The sequence below is a fragment of the Acomys russatus genome, chromosome 12 (assembly GCF_903995435.1).
Source record: "Acomys russatus chromosome 12, mAcoRus1.1, whole genome shotgun sequence".
NCBI lineage: Eukaryota > Metazoa > Chordata > Mammalia > Rodentia > Muridae > Acomys > Acomys russatus.
The window spans coordinates 58,602,608-58,619,520 of record NC_067148.1 but is presented as its reverse complement, the minus strand read 5'-3'; the positions used below and the strand labels follow the sequence as shown (position 1 = coordinate 58,619,520).

The window sequence follows — 16,913 nt, the reverse complement described above, 5'->3', positions numbered from 1 at the left end:
CTTTACCCAAACTGGTCAGATGTAGGAAGGACTCCGTGTGTCACAGTGTCCTCCTTGAACAAAGGATCCTGAACATGCTGGCCCCACTCCCCGACTCACCGAGTTCCTACAGGCACAGCAAAGGGGCCAGGTTAGAAAAACACTGGACTTCGTCAGTCTGTCCATCAGTTGTTGGGACTTGCTAGGAAATTCTCCCAGCAGAGGAGAGGAGCCAGGGAGAGATGGTACATCTGCAATCATAGGGGGAAACTGGACAGAGCTGGAAGAGACCATCACTTCATGTTCAGCCATTTAAGCCTCTGGGGTTGGCAAGAGAAAACCCCCTTCTGGGGACAAGGAGCAGAGCGAGAGGGCAGCATCAGAGTGGAGCTAGCCCATTGAACAGAGTGGGTTGCTGGTCCACAGGGAGGAGATTTCCAGGGCCAGCAGGCTCTCCACTGTTGTGACTGGCACATTGTAGTGCGTATGGGGTTGGGGTGTGGAAGATCTTATCTTTCTAAATGAATGTATATATAGGGGTTTTCAGTTATCCATTTTCATCTAAGGTTTTGTTTTATATTTTTGAGCTTTAACTATGTGCACAGGTGTGTGTGCATGCATGTGCATGCATGAGTGTGTTGCGTGCATACGTGTGCTTGCATGTGTGTGTGTGTGCACATGTGTGCATTTGAATGTGGTGTCCATGGAGGCAAGAGGAGGCCATTGGGCCACTGGCACTGCTTTGCAGGTAGTTGTGAGATACCCAGTGTGGGTGCTAGGAGGCCAATTCCGATCCTCTGTAAGAGCAGCATGCTGCTTAGCTGCCAAGTGGTCTCTCCTCACGCTAAGACTGTTTGTTTCAAAACAAACTTTGTTCCTGGTAGATAACACAGCGTATCCTCACAGAGTGTGCTAAATTAGTAATGGAACCTTCATTAGCAGACTTAATTTTCATAAATATTTACACAAGGATAGGTAAATAGGCTGGTGTTACTCATGAAGAAAAAACCCGTGAGACACAAAGTACCTCACAGAACATAGTAGAAGGTCAGGCCCACCCATGCACCCGTGGCGACCTTCCCTGTTCTCTCAGGGCATCTTCCCTGGAGAACACTTCAGCCTGAGGTCCCTGGTGGGTCACAGAAATTTGGCTGCTACCACGAAGGGTGAGGGGAGCAGGGGAGGTGCCTGGGCCTCCTGTGCCTTCTGCCCGAGTTTCCTTTCCTTCTAGAAACTGCTTCCTCGCTGTCAGGCCTGAGGGTGACCAGTGGACCCTGACGTCAGCAGCTGCTGGCATTTCGGTGTATCATCCTGAAAGTTGTGCCCTTACCAACATAACGAGGGAGCAGAACCCACTGCAACATGTTTAAAATCTTGATTAAACTTTAATGTAGTTCCCCCAGGGCTCAGGGACTAGTTACGGAGGCCAAGACAGGAGAATCTTGTCAAGCTCTTTCCACAACACCCAGCTCTGCCGCTTTACATGTGGGTGGTTGCTACAGGCAACTGCTAAATACACTCAGGGCGGAGTGGGGGCAGCGGGCACCGGAGAGCACAGGATTCAATGAATTTACCTGATTTCACAGAAACAAAACAAAACAGTTGGTGTGACTTTCCAGAGGGGTCACGGCTCTCTCCTCGAATATTTTCAGGAACTTACTCTACCTGAGATGAAGGTTTTCCCTTCAATAGCCAGGGAAAGAAAGCTAAGAAGGGGTGTGGGGGTGGGAGTGGGTGTGAGGGTGGGAGTGGAGGTGGGGGTGGGAGTGGGGGTGTAGGTCTTATTTTCCATGTAGCCCAGTCTCACGATCTTCAGGAAGGAAAGACGCCAGAACTTTTCATATTTTTTGAAAAATATTTTTAAGCATTTGGTGAAGTGTCAGTAAGACCATGAGCTTAAAAAGGAAAACCAAACAACAAATCCCGCGGCTGGTCCCTCAGTTGTTTCCCAGCTGTATATGGCTTATGTCTAACCCCAAACCGACAGGGTCTGAGGCCACGGCTGCCCACTGGGAGTAGAAGAGGTAGGTTTTGCCACCATCAGCCTTTCTCATTTGAGTGGCTGGGAAACATTTAGTTGTTTCATATCATGCTTTCGGCTTTATTTTCCTTGCTTTCAAATGACTCAGCGCTCCGAGGCCCTAAGCTATTACGTTTATAGCGATTACTTTGGAACTCTCACCTCCTTCCTATATGTTCCTCCAAGTTTCAAGACTGTTTTGACATACAACGAGCATCTCAGTTTGCTGAAATTAGGCCTCCTGTAAGTTTGGATACAAATATCCCCTTAAGAGGAAATTGGTTGCATTGATCACAGGACAAGGACGTAACGAGTGCCCAGAAATCGTTCTGAAGCATGTAGTCTGAGGTAGGAGAGATGGATGGCTCAGTGGTTAAAGTGCTTGTCACAGGCATCACAGGTGGAGTTTGCATCCCCAGAATGCACATACTGTTGGTGAGTGTAGAAACCTGGCTGAGATTCTAGCTTTCTTCGGAAGACAGAGATGGGAGACACTTAGACTAGCCATGTCATGGGTCAGATTTGGGTTTGATTGAGAGACCCAGTGAATAAGGTGGAAGTGAAATTAAGGATGATTCTTGACATCAACCCCAGGCCCCAAATGCTCCCCATACACATGTACCCTCATACATGTAAGCATACATACACACCACACACATGAAAATAGAAAAAAAGTAATAGTCTTGCGCACTTATAGGAGATGCACTTAAGGTATAGTTTGGCAAGAAAAGAGCTTGTCCCCCTCACCTCTGAAAAGAAAAAAGAATGCAAAATATATGTCCATAACATTTTTGAAAGGCCATATAAGAAGCTAAGAGTTTCTATGTTTAGAGGGGCACTTGTGTCCTGTAGGGTCACAACCCCTGTTTCCTGGGCCTTGTTAGAGTTCTTACATAATTATGGCCCCTGGTGGCTCTCATCAGCTGATAGGATTCATCTTGTGAACTGGTTCTGCCCAGTGTGGCCATGCAGTCTTGGGCTTGATGAGAATGGTCTGGGTTACGGCTTGGATCATAAACATCGCCTAAAGGCCACATGCAGAGGCCTTAGCCACCAGCCTGTGGTGATGTTGGGTGGTTGGAGGGTGACGCTGAAGGAGGCACTAGTAACTTCATGTCCTCCTTCTCTCCTGCCTCCACGCAGCCGTTTGGTAAGCAGTTTTGTTCTAATGCTACTTTCTCCACCATGTTGCTCAGCCTCATACTGGCCCCGAAGCAATGAAGCCTTCCAACCATGTTCTAAAATCTCAGAAGCCATGAGCCCAAACATGCTTTCCCCTTTGAATGCCACGTGTATCAGGCAGTTTATCACAGTGGCAAAACGCTGATCATGTTGGTTACTTTTGACTGTCAACCTGACTGGATCAATGAGGACATAGGGCATCAGTGAACGGAGCCTCTACATATGGGAGATTGTTGGGAGTGGTCAGGGGACAAAAGTCAGGGAGATGACTGCAACATGGTTGTGCATGAGAATGTAATAACGACACTTAGTATTGTGTACAATTAATATATACTAATAAAACATTAAAACCCCTATCTGGGTGTGTCTGATATGATATTTCCATAGTCAACTATGTCATGAGAGGCTTGAGGTGATGAATGGATTCATTCATTCACAGACAGATTTATAATCTGACGGCATTATTGGGAGGTGAGAAAGGAAAGATCTGGGAGGCCCAGCGAGAGGAAGCAGGTCTCTGAGGGTGTACTGTGGTACTATATCTTGCCCTGGCCATTTATACAGTTGGCCCCTCTCTCTGGTTTCTGCCCACTACAAGCTTATGTGAGGTGTTCATTCCCAACATCAGGGACATAACACATATACTGATTGACAGCCACTGAGGTGTTTATTGCCAACATCAGGAATATAATGCGTATACTGATTGAGAGCCTGCGACACACACCTCTAGCTTTTGTCTAAAAAGCTGACACACTTTTCTTTAAAATTGGTTTTTAAAATTACATCTATATACTTATCATCTATCTACCTATCTATCTGTCTATCTATCTGTCTACCTATCCATCCATCCATCCATCCATCCATCATCTATCTATCTATCATCTATCTATCTATCTATCATCTATCTATCTATCTATCTATCTATCTATCATCTACCTACTTATTTGAGTATGTGCCCCAACATATATGTGGCGGTCAGAGAACAATTTGAGAGAATAGGTTCTTGCCTTCCATTATGTGGGTCTTGGGGATTAGACTGAGGTTCCCAGAATTGACAAAAAGTGTCTTTACCCATTTAATAACCTTTCTTCATGGAGCAAGGAAGGCCAACCAGTGGTTCTCAACTAGCTCTTTAGCCTAAGGCTCTGAGGAGACAGGCTCTAGGGCAAGTCAAGCCTTAGATGTCTATCTCACCAGCAGAGTAAGAATGTGTGAAGCCTGGGCCAGGCATGACTCAGGTACAGGAGATTTCACATGCACTTGGTAACCTAGATCTATGCCAAGAGTGCCCAGCCTGCTTTTTCTGGGAAAGAGACGGATCCAAAGAACTGAAAGAAGGTTCTAGGCTGAACGTCACAAAGTCCAGATGGTGCAGGCAGCTCCCAGATTGCTTGAGTAAAAGTTCTCACTGTTCCATGAGTCACCGAGCGGAAGAAAGTTGGCAGAGAAAACAGAGGACTAGAGCTTAGGGCGCTGGGCAGAGCTGGGCATTGGCTGATAAGGATGAAAACCCATGAATCTTTTTGTTAACGGTGACTCTATATTACTTTTGAGAACACTGGGATCAAACAAGATGTGCTGAGAATTCTGAATAGACCTTTGTTTGCAACTACTGATCTTGAAAACGGAGCCACAGAGGAGAGGGGAAATGGTGCTGTTTATCAGCACAGATGATCAGACTCCCCTCCCCCTCTCTGGCTTATGTGGATTCCTGAACAAGTTTTAAAAGAACTGAGCAGTTAGTGTGGTCACTGAGGACAACCCCCTCTCCTGCTGCAGAAGGGCTCATTAGTTAGATAGAATCTTAGGGCTCTCCCAGATAACCCAAAGGAACTGTGTTGGCGGCGTTCAGAGTGGGTGACAATACTAGGGACAACTGTGTAGATATTTTTAACACGATAATGCATACCTGACAGCCGGAGCTCCCAACCCCCAGGTGGGCTGGCAGTGCTAAGCAGTGTTGAGAGGCAACAGCTTTTTGGAGAGCTACAGAGTCTGAAGCGTGGGGAGGCTGAAGGATCTGAGGGAGTACAGACACAGCCCGAAGACTCCTGACAGAGGCTGGATGGCCACTCACCTCATGGTTGGAGGTTGACGCCACTGTGTGAAGCTCTCAATCAACCTACACTAGACACGCAGGGATGGTGATGGTGTAGTGAGCAGACATTCAGCGTCTGCTTGGGGCTGGTCCTGTGCCAAAGGCAGCCAAAGCATTACTTGTCTTCGTCACGAGGGGGAAATAAGTTATAATAGCAAAGCGAGAAGACTACCTTCATGAATATGCACCCTGGGAGTTCTCAAGGAGAAGTATTGGCCACAGGAAAGTGTTGGCCTTGGAGAGGAAGGCTTAAAGGAATGGAACTGTTTGTCTAATGCATTTGCTGTTACTCTAAGAACCCAAAGCCTGCGCTTACTGGGATAGCAGCCCATAGCAACGAGGGTGATGACAGCGGGTAAGCTGCAGAGAGCATCTCCCACGTGCCATAATTACCAATCCTATCCCCGAACCATGGATGAGGAAGCTGAGACACAGAACGGTCAGATACTTTTCCATAGCACGAGACTCGAACCGACAGAGCTAAGCGTCTGGGCTGCGTGCTTGGGTGATCTATGGGAGGAAGGAGGACGGATATGGCCGTGCACAGAGCTGGGAGGGAGGAACATGAAGGAAGACCTGGTGACTGCTGCCCACCACACAGATCCAGTTCTCCTGCGGTTCTACAACCCTTCCCTGCCTCTTTAAAGTGACTGTGGCCGTGTAGCTTGCAGTAAAAAGTAAGTCGGAGGAGCCATGTCTCACTTCCAGAAAACGGTGCTCAGTTTGTCACATGCCCCTTTGTTGCTTGGCAACTGTGGAAGCAGGTGCTAAGATGCTGCTGCTGCTGTCTGATTTGGGGTGACTACAAAAAAACAAAAACAAAAACAAAAAACAAAAAACCAGAGGCCCCTGTCCACTGACATACACAGCAGGCATTAAACTGTGCCCATCTGGGAACTGCTGATCACCAGAGCACACAGCTCAACCTATCCTTGCTGGGGCATAAGTTGGAATAAGAAATAACAACAAGAATGAAAAAAAGAACTCTAAGTATATGCCTTGTGGTTTCAGGACTTGTTGGTCATCAGCAAGTGATTGTCATTAGAGGCTGGAGAAGGTGTTGATTAATGCTTCCCAGTAAGTCATTGTAAACTGTTTTGTACGACCTGGGAGAGAGAGAGAGAGATGATGTAACACATGGACTCTCACAGTGTTAATGACATGTTGGTTGCTGTTGGCAACATTTGATAAACTATCTCATGTTGGGAAGGAAATAAATTCAGTGAAAAAGGAGCTATTTCTTTCAAGTAGCAGGGGTAGACATTTGAGAGCTTGCTGGGTTGGAAGACGGAGCTGGTTTTAAACTAACTTGTAGAAGGTAAAACAAGGCCCGAGAAACTCTGAAGAATGGGGGAATGCGACACTCACCCCCTCTGGTAAAGCTCCGTTCAAGGACACGCCCACCATCCCCATCACTTAACCCTCTGAAAGATGCAGCATAATCAGAATAAGATGCAATAAAGAAGATCCTTATTGTTAGACAAGATTATTCAGAGGGGAAGACGCTAATGACTCTGCTTCTCTAGGCCCGGTTCAGTGAGTCCCTAAGATGGTGGCGTGTGGGGTAAGCAGGCGAACAATCCAAGCCCAGATAGTAACTGCATCGTTGTGAATCCTCTGAGTATGAAAATCACTTCAGAGAACTCACTGGAGTCAAGAGATAAGAGGGTCCCTGCAGCGTGATGGGACTGTGCTGTTCAAGGGACCACAAGATCACATCAAAAGCCGTGGCTCTGGCGGAGTCCCGAAATATCGCTTGGGCTCCTAGGGAACAGCTGTTCCTCGGAACGGACTACAGATAGAGTTAAGGAGGGCAACAGAAATGTTCTTCTAAAGAGGAGGCGCAGAGACACGGGGAACAACAGACAAGAAGTTGCTCCCAGGGAACCGTAGCTCCATCGAGAAATACCGCTTTCCTCAAGGAAGAGGCGCTGCAGCCTTCTACCCAGCGGGGCTGTAGCGCCTCCACGTCTACCGTGATCCTGTCTTCTTCCTCCCGAATGAGAGTGTTGATTAGGGACAACTATAGTCGATATATGGGAAGCAGACCATTTGTCCTTTTGCGTTTCTATGTCACAAAGACACATCTGGACCACGTCTCATTCTCTTTAGTAAACGCTATCACAGATCTGTCACAGGATATAAAGTTTAACGTAGACATTTCTCTGGGAAAGGTTGGGGATTCTAGATTCCCCCCACTTTAATGGTGAGCATAAATCTAATTTTTTTTTTGGCAGGACAGAATAAGTTAAATACTTAGTGTCCAAAAGGATGGGCTTTGGTTGTTTTTAGCTGTTTGACAGTGCTTGCATTTATGGCCTAGCACAGGTCAGGTTGTCTGGCTCTTTGAAGTCAGCTCTTGCCACTGGACCAGGAAGGGAGGTGGCCTGCTCCACTTGCGACTGCAGGCTTTACGGTCTTCTGCCCTTGCTCTGCTTTGGTGAGGCGGGAGACTTTTTGCTGTGGATTACCCACACTTGGTCGAGGGGTAACCATGGTGAGTGGCGTTTTCCAGTGGCCCCAGGTGTCATGCAGTACGTGTAAGAAGTCCCTCGCAGTTGTTGGAAGTCTCCGGTTTCAGGGCTATTTTAAAGCACCCACCTTGTTTCTAGCCTATCTTGTTTAGCACAGGTCTAAAGCCTGAAATGTTGAATCCAGAATCGCCCTATGATTGAGACCTAGGAAATGCGTAGAAGGAAAGGGGAAAGAGCTCTGAGGAGCATAGGCACTGACGCTCTGGGACGCTGTGTTGAGACTTTGTGCAGAAGGAAAGTGAGACTCTGAGATTTCAGTAGCCTCATAAAAGGCCTTTGGAAAGAGCTGGAAGAGAGAAAGGCTCCCAACAGCAAGTCAAATTGGTTCATTGGAATCATTCAAGTGAGAAGATGGTGAAGCCATAAAGCTCAGAGGTGTTAGATGCGAAAGCCACAGTGTTTTGCCACGGTGTTTTGGACAGTGGCAATACCACCAACAGAAAGAAAAGACCTAAGAAGAAGATGGGGCCTATTTAGGGAGTTGAAATGTCATCTTCTGACAAGCTCAGTTTCAAAATGGAGGATTTGTGCTCACTGTAGGAGGACAGGGCTCACCCTGTGCTGATGTCCTAGGCTCCCCAGGCTGGAAAAATCCTTATGGAGATGTTCATCACATTTGAGACTCGAAGCAAAATTAGCAAAAGCTCTCAGGGAAGCATAGCACAGGCTGCTTACTAGGTTGCTCAGGAGGGCCTCCTCTAAGAGATGACTTGATTGCTCCTCCCTGTGGGCAACCTGAACTCTGGGCTACCGGGCAGGTTTTCTCCCATTTGCTACACGGGGGTGGGGGGGGGTGGGGGGGGGGTGGGGAGGGGGTGAGTTGGGGTGGGTGGGGGCGTGTGTGTGGGGGAATGGATGGTCTTGCTCTTCTACCCTGTTAAGGTACATTTACATAGACTTTTTCCTAAGGAGGGCTAGAGGTCGCTTTCCATATGGCGGCCGCCTGGGCTTCCTGCTGAAGAAGCTTTTAGTCCTGCGTGACATCTCACTGTCCCGGGTGGTGGTTCTCAACCTTTAGTACAGTTCATGTTGTTCATAAAATTATTTTTTCTCACTACTTCATAACTGCAACTTTGCTACTGTTATGAAGCATCATGTAAATGCCTGACGTGCAGGACATCTGATGTGTGACCCCGTGAAAGGGTCACTTAACCCCTAAAGTGGTCTCCACCCCCAAAGTGGTCTCGCCCCACAGGTTGAGAACCTCTGCTCCCAAAGGACAGAGAAGAAAAGCAAAACTAGTGAGGTGTGCACCATTTGGATACAACAATACTCTTCATACAATAATGTAAAGAGACAAAACCAAACTGTCCCCCTGATGCCAAAATTCCCTTTCCTACGCCAAGTAGACTGTTCAGATCAGGAAAATTCCAAACAAAGCCATTGCTATGATCGGATCTCTTCCCCTGGCGAGCTATGTTCCTGAGTTGGCACCAATCTCCAAGGTCACGTGTTAATGCTATCTGGTAGTAAGGGCCACATGAGGTCACAAAGGTGGGGCCCCCATGGTGGTATCAGTGGCTTTATCAGAAAAGGAAGAGAGACTGTAGCTGGCATGCCCTGACCTTCCCCATGGCCCCTGCCATATCCATCCCTGCGATGACCCTGTCATATTATGATTCGATGAGAAACTAGATGCTGTACTGTGTGGCAGCATTTCTCATCTTTCACAATAGTGAGCAAAACAACCTCTAATTTTACGCTTAAAAAAGCTTCCAAATTTAATAATTACCCAGCCTGTGAGTTACAGCAACAGAAAGATGCACTGAGGCCCATGCCAACATTGACACCCCTAGCCTCTGAATTTTAAGCTCCTTACTCTCTGTTGTGATAATCTTCTGGATTTGTGTGTGTGTGTGTGTGTGTGTGTGTGTGTGTGTGTGTGTGTTGTGATATGGAGTTCCAGACTATAGTAATATATTTAGTGCATGCATTGAGACCATCTGAAGGTGGGTATGGAATCCCCGGGAAGCTTTGCCTGGTGACCAGGGACTGAAGCCACAGGGAGTTCCTTGCACTAGCTGTTTCCTCTCTTCAGTCTGGCCCATTCCAGCAGGGGTTTACAAGATCTTTGCCCACAAGCAAGGGATAACTTATCTATGAGGAAGAGTGATGCTCCTGGTTTTAACATTTTCCAACTTCTTCTAATTATTCTGGGAAGTGAGAAGAGAGTTGGAAAGATCGGGGACAGTAAAGGAGGTATTACTGTCGCTGGGGATGTAAATTTACACTGTTGTAGCGTCTGGTTCTGTAATTCTGTCCTTCCTATGATTGTATGGAGTGCTTGCTAGTTTTTGTCACAATCATACTCTGGGAAAGGTAGGAGGGGAAGGGGAAAGATGTGGAAACAGGCAACATAAGAGCAGAGACATTTCACGGACTCGGGATGAAGATGGTTGATCTATATTGCTGTGTTCTTAAATATGGCTCACATATTTGGTGGTAAAAAAAAAACTAGCAATGCTCCCATCTCTTCCACCCTCTTCCTTTTCTGGGAAGAGAAACAACACGAGGAACAGTCGGTGGGTAGGAGGGCATGTGGAGTGTGAGGAACAATCAGGGACACAGGGCATCCAGGAAGAAAAGAGAAACTTACACAAAGGCGAACATGTTTCTGTGCTCCTGAAGTAGACCTTCACTTCAAAGTTGAAGACGAATACCCTGCTGGCACCCTCAAAGCGCTCCACTTGCCAACACTGCTTCCTCTTGCCTTTAAATTGTGAATAATCAGTTTTCTTCTATGTTTCACCCTTACATTCTTCAGAGACCTTTCATGTAGATGAGCAATGACAGCCACAGACAACAGGGGTCAGTGAGTCCAGGATGAGGGAGCCCAATGTTCATCTATCATTCTGGGATCTGCTTATGCTGCCTGCCACAGCCTAGGTGTGGAGGAGTCAGCTTAGAGCTCCCATTCACACTGCAAGTTTGAGACTTATGCATAGATGTTGAGCTGTCAGCCACAAGGAAAGAGCCACTTGGTGTTTCACAATGCCATCCTGACTGGGGTTGGGGGTTACCTAGGAGCTACACCTATGGGGATGTCTGTAAGGATGTCGTCAGATGGTGTAAGTGGGGGATGGGGCGGGGAGAGAACAGAAGAGGGAGACAGGACCAGCTAAGCATGAACATTGACAGCTCTCTGCTTTATGGACTGTCCGGATGGAACAAGTTCCAGCTGCTTTGAACTTGGCCATACCGTCTCACTAGGGTGGACTGTGCCCTCTCAAACTGTGAGCTAAAAAAAACCAAAAACCCAAAACTATTCCTCTGCTGAGTTGCTTTCATCACCTATTTGGTCATAATTTATCTTTTAAAAAGTGAGGAGTAGGAGAAGAGATGAAGACAAAGACTAATCACCTGAAAGATAAGATTGGACATAAACCCCCTTGAGGTCACTTTAATCTAAATTGCTAAGAGCTCTGATTGGTCCCATTATAAGGCCTAGGTTCTTTCTCAGTGTTCTTAGAAGCTATTTTTCTCCCTACAGAAATTTTTTTCACCTAATTTTTGGATGAAGGGATTAAAAGATGAAGAAACTTTAAAGCGTTATTTGCTTTGGATTACCGGGTATTTGGACTTAACTTTAGAATATTTCATATTGTTGTTGTCATTACTGTTTGCTGTTGTTGTTTTCTTGAGACAGGATCTCATGATGTAGCCTGGGCTGGCCTGAAACTCACTACATAGACCAGGCTGGCCTTGAACTCACAGAGATCTATCTGCCTCTGCCTAGACTTGTGGGATTAAAGCCATGCACCACTGCACCCAACCTAACTTTAAAATGTTTGAAGTGGCAGCTCACTCAGTATCATTTTAGAACAGTCCTTCTATAGCATATTTGAGTGAAATAAATTAAAGGCCAGCTTGGGCATATTTTAACCAACCATTGTAGCAGTCTGTAGTCTAGCTTTGAAAATAAACAAAATTATAAAAAATCCAAACAAAAGATCCATGTTCTTTTTCAGAGATAAACTGTGGGGAAGCATTTTGAAGAAACTCTGGCTCCCAAACCTCTCCCTCACGTGCCTGAAAATTAATTATTGACTATTCGGAAGCTTCTTTGGGAAAAATTATAATAATTCTCCAGGGACTGCGCCATTTCAGATGCGTTGTCAGCTGATCATAGAAGAAGAAGAAGCGAGCGACTAGGCCACGGGTGGAGAGGAAGAGGAGTGTGAGAGAAGATGGTGGCTTTCAGGCAGGGGTTACAAGGAGCTCTGAAAGCCCAAAGATGATACACTCGATTGCCAAGTCCCTCATGACTTCAGACCTGCCCTTAGGCTTTGTGCACGGAAGACTCAATCACTAACATTAAGCAGCTGACGCATAAACACATTTTCAAGATGCTTTTGGAAAAGAAGAAGAGAAACAATGGGAGGAAGTGTAGGAGTGCATCCTCCGTTTCTGAGAGGAGAGGGGAGTGGAAAGCCTCAGACAAAATGCTGTCCCTACTTGACTAATTTTAGTTATCTTGGTTCATGGCTATGATTCATCCCTAAAGCTGTGAATTCTTGAGGAGGAAGGAGGAAAAAAAATGGGCTTAAATGTCAAAGAAGTAGGAACATAAATATAGTTTTCTTTTTTGGGGAGCTAGAATTCCAGGATCTGGGTATCTTTTTCTCTCGCATGAGGGACTGAAATCTTTAAACTTCTAGAAAAATAATGACTCCAGTCAAAACATCACCAAGGACTAAGACAGGATTGATTGCAGATCATCAGCTTTGAGTGTTTCTTCTTCAACACGGTCCACCCAATCACCAGCGAGTGATTGCATGTGACTACACATGATCGGGATATAACATGCAGACTGCGGGCATGCAGGGCAGGGAGAAATACAAGCCGATAGACAGACTCAGGAATAACCCCGGGGAATGTCTTGGTCATAGGGAGGAGAAAGGCATGATTTTGTACTGCTCAGACATCCTCTGGCCTGCTGAGGAACAGGGGTTGACCCAGAGATGGCCTGATGAAACTGTCCTGGTTAGAAAAAAAAATAAGATTTTTAATTTGTTTTGTGAGTAAGCTGGTTTTCATTTTGAATTTCCGTTAATTTGGAGAGTAGAAATAGCCTTCACCCACTCACATTCAATGTGAGCGTTTCACGCAAGTAGACCACCCTCCTCCAGGAGTGTCTGCCCTGCGGCCCATGGACTACACATACGCACCTCAGCTGAGTGTGTCTCCCACACAATATCATAAACATATCTAAAGCATGTGTGTGTGTGTGTGTGTGTGTGTGTGTGTGTGAATTACATGGTTCCCAAGCATGGACTTTGTAGATGACAGCACATCACGCTGTCACAATGCTACAAGCTTGGACACGCCTAAGAGTAGTCACTGTCTGTCTTCTTCCCTCTTCCCTTAAAAACTCCTAGAACCTAAACAAACATGGCTGCTGAGAGATGGCCCAGGAAGTTAGTGAAGAAGTGTTACATAGAAAGCAAAGGAGAATTCATCTCAAGGGAAGTGTTTCCGGGAAGAGCTTTTAGTAGAATGTCCCCAGTGCAAAATTATGAGCGTTGACTTCAGCATCCGTCTGTTCCCAGCCTTCCCAAGGCTCTCTATTATTCTCACAGCCCCTCTCCTCCTTCCTCTTCGCATCTGCGGGTTGCCGTGAGCAGCAGCAATCGTTGTGCGCCATCACCTAAGACCCAACGTGTCACTCAGGTGGTATGTGCCCAGTGTTCTGGCGATGACCTGACAGGTTGCTCTGGGCGAGGGGGGTGGGGTGAGGGGTGTGTGGGGGGGAGGCTGGAGGCTGCACACCCTCAGCTCTGCCTTTCAGAGGAGCCCAGGCACTTGAAGGGCTAACACGAGCTCCTGCGTCCTGTATCCCTTCGCGTGTCTTTTTTGACACCTTGGCTGTGACAGTTACCATCTCTTGTTGATAGTTTAAGGCCTACAAATCACATAATATTGTCATCCTCTCTGGCTACCCTTGCTTCATACCTCCTTGGCTCGCTATCGTTTTTATCTTTTACAAAACCAGTTCACTCTTTGATTTTTCTTAGCACCTTTCTAGGTGTGTCACAATTCAACGGAGATTTGTTCCTGCTTTTAAGTTTCCGCGACCAATTTTTATCTAGGAGTCACGTCATAGGTTGAATCATATCGCCCAAATAGATACGCTGCCACCGTTCGTGAACACCTACAGCAAGAACGGGTCCTTGAAGATTTAATCAAGTTAGCATAACGCTAACAAGCAGGTCCCTAGTGCTATGACGGGTGTCATGAGGGTGATGAGTTGGAGCAGTCAAGCGATGCCAAGTGTTGCTGGCTTCAGCCAGAGTCCAGCAGGAAACAAGGAAGGATTGACCTCTGCAGGCTTTGGCAGTGTTACAGCCTCCAGCTCCCAACTCCTCATGCTGGGAAGCAGGAAATTTGCTGTTTGTCTTAAGTTTGTGGTGACAGCCCTAAGATAACATACAGAAGCCAAGTGAAAGGATGCAGTGAGAAAAAACGGCTCCTCTTGGTGGGTTAGTTAACTAATATATCAGTGCTAATTTTCAATTAAAAAGATTTCAGAGCAATACCATATGGTCCCTTGAAAAGGATCCAAGAGTAGATTTCCTGCCCAGTTCTTTATGTCCTTCACTGTTTAAACGATTCTTGATATAGATCAGTCAGCTGCTTTCCAGTGTTCTTGAGCAATAATCTGATTTGTATTTTTAACTTAACTGCTTTGTCCATTTCTGTCTTATTTGTCTCTCAATGTTTCACTCTGTAACCTAGCCCAAGTGCATAAAGAGTATTAGTCACATGTATTTTATAAACAGAGAACTTTAAAAACACTAATTATCTACAAGGTATATTTCAGCCCCAAATGGATCTAAATTCCAAGGCCCTGATTAACTATTTTATACATATATATATATATATATATATATATATATATACACATACATATACATAAATACATACACACACACACACACACACACACACACACACACACACACACACACACCCAACAGGTCCGTCTGAAATTGTCAGTGTCTGGACTGACACTGGCCTTTAATCCTAGCATCCAGAAGGCAGAAGCAGGCCGATCTCAAGGCCAGTCTAGACTCCACAGTAAGTATCAGGCCACCAGCCAGGTAACAACAACAACCATACACACACAAAAAAGTCAGTTTTAGTTATTTCCTTGGCAAAGTTCTTTTTTCTCTAAATAGCACAAATGCAAATACTTATACTTTTCAAAACAAATGGACAAAAGCCACTTTCAAGGTCGTATAAACTGTAACTTCAAATTCAAACGTGTGTATCAAGAACGATCATGCACACACAGGCGGGTTCCCCGGCACAGCCACATCCTCTAAACTTCTCCGATATAACCATTGCCCTCACGTCACGTCATTCTTTGAAAATCCGAGTCTTTTAAGAATGAGCTCACTTCTACATTTAGTAATTGGGGAAAACAACAATAACAACAACAACCCTCCCCTCCAAAATCGCGTATGCAGACCTTTTCATTGACCAGAAATTGTATTTTTCTTTTTAAAACAATCAAAAGTCATTGATTGCTTTTGTGGGTTAAGCGTTCACTTGCTTTCCCCTGTCTTTGACGCGACACTGATTGTCTACAAATCAAATTCAATGTCAAAACCAACAGGCCGGTCAGTCAGCACACCACGGCATCTGGGGAGGGGAGGGGTTCTGCTTCGCGACATGTCGTCATCAGGCAGAGCCGAGGTGCGGACCCAATGGGAGGCAGAGAGAGGGCATGACTTACTTGAGTGTGGTAAGCTCCGTGAGGGACGGTTGTGTGGCCTTGAGATAGCTTTCTCTTCTTGCAGCCACTTTGGGAGATGGCTTGGGGCTCGTGTCTGAGTCCCCGCTGTCCTCGTCTCCCATGGCCTTGATGTAGCTGCCGCTCCGCATCCTCCGGCATGGGATCTCGTCGTCCTTGCCGCGGGGTGTGTACCCTGCCCACTCATCTTGGGGGACCTGGTCAGGTATAAAACAGACAGTTCACATTCAATAGAACTGAACTTTCCCACCCCCCCCCCACCTCTGTGTAGCCTTGGCCGTCTTGGACTCGCTTTTGTAGACTAGGCTGGCCTCGAACTCACAGTGATCCGCCTGCCTCTGCCTCCCGAGTGCTGGGATTAAAGGGCATGCGGCACCACACCCGGCTCTAGAATTGAACTTTTAAAAGTGCTTCTTGTCCTTTTTTTTTTTTTTTAAATGAATCTAGACTAGATAACGGATATAAGTTATCTAAGCCTCAGACATTGATTTTTGATATTCAAGTTTTACGGTGACTGTTTTGAAAATAATCTTAACATGTGCGCTTCTTTGTTGCAATCATAAGACAAGCTCTGGACCTCTGGGAAAGTGGGAGCCGCGGGCTCTGGCATCTTACACGTCCCGACTTTCTTACAACTCTGACAGGTGAGGTGGAAGAATGTGAGGAAGACAAGAAGCCCGCCGCCGTTTACTGGGAACCAACCTTTCTCCATCCCACCCAGGAGCCAGGACCGCCCCCTGCCTCATCCTTGTTTCTCTGACTTTACATCTGGGCCACCCGTGCCTGTTTTCTTTTCTTCCGACCCCTGCTATATTCCAGCTGCTTTTAGTGTCCGTTCACCCACTCTTTCTGAGCTCTTGTTAATTTATATCTGGCCTCCGTGGCTCTGGTTAGAGCACATTCTGGGAGGTTTCCCAGTGATGCTTTTGTACCAGCCAATTGCCCTTCTCTCAGTTTTTGTGTTTGCTGGCCTCTCCAGCATGCGCACACATCACTCACACCAACCATAGTTGCTGACAGCATCTCCCTGTTTGGCATCCTGCTCGCTCTCTGACTGGGGATAGCTCCCAGCAGCCATTTCCCACCTCAGGCTCTGCTGGGTCCTGTTCTGGATTCCTCTGTGTGGAGTCCACACAGGAGGTTTCTGTATTACACTGCTGCCTCGCATTTTCTCCAACCGCTTCTGTTAGGCTGCGCAGGGCATTACACATCCTGTTGCATGTTTATTAAATTATGACAACCTCAGTTCCTTTTTTCTCCTCCAGCAAGGACTCAGCCTGACTCCTACTTAGCTCCATTCTTCTCCCATTGGTGGAAGACACACACAGTAATCCCTGGATTCAC

The 16,913-nt window shown here is 46.4% G+C and overlaps 1 protein-coding gene across 11 annotated transcripts in view; it reads right to left on the bottom strand.

Annotated features, from left to right (window-relative positions):
* Dlgap1 (DLG associated protein 1) overlaps positions 1 to 16,913 on the bottom strand; it is a 509,503-nt gene that overhangs the window by 200,462 nt on the left and 292,128 nt on the right. For 10 of the 11 annotated variants that reach the window (XM_051154471.1, XM_051154473.1, XM_051154472.1 and 7 more), the window contains one exon: positions 15,552 to 15,766. In XM_051154471.1, coding sequence (XP_051010428.1) covers positions 15,552 to 15,766 — 215 coding nt within the window. Of the gene's footprint in view, positions 1 to 15,551; positions 15,775 to 16,913 lie in introns of all 11 variants that reach the window. The other variant, XM_051154475.1, reaches the window with a different exon arrangement.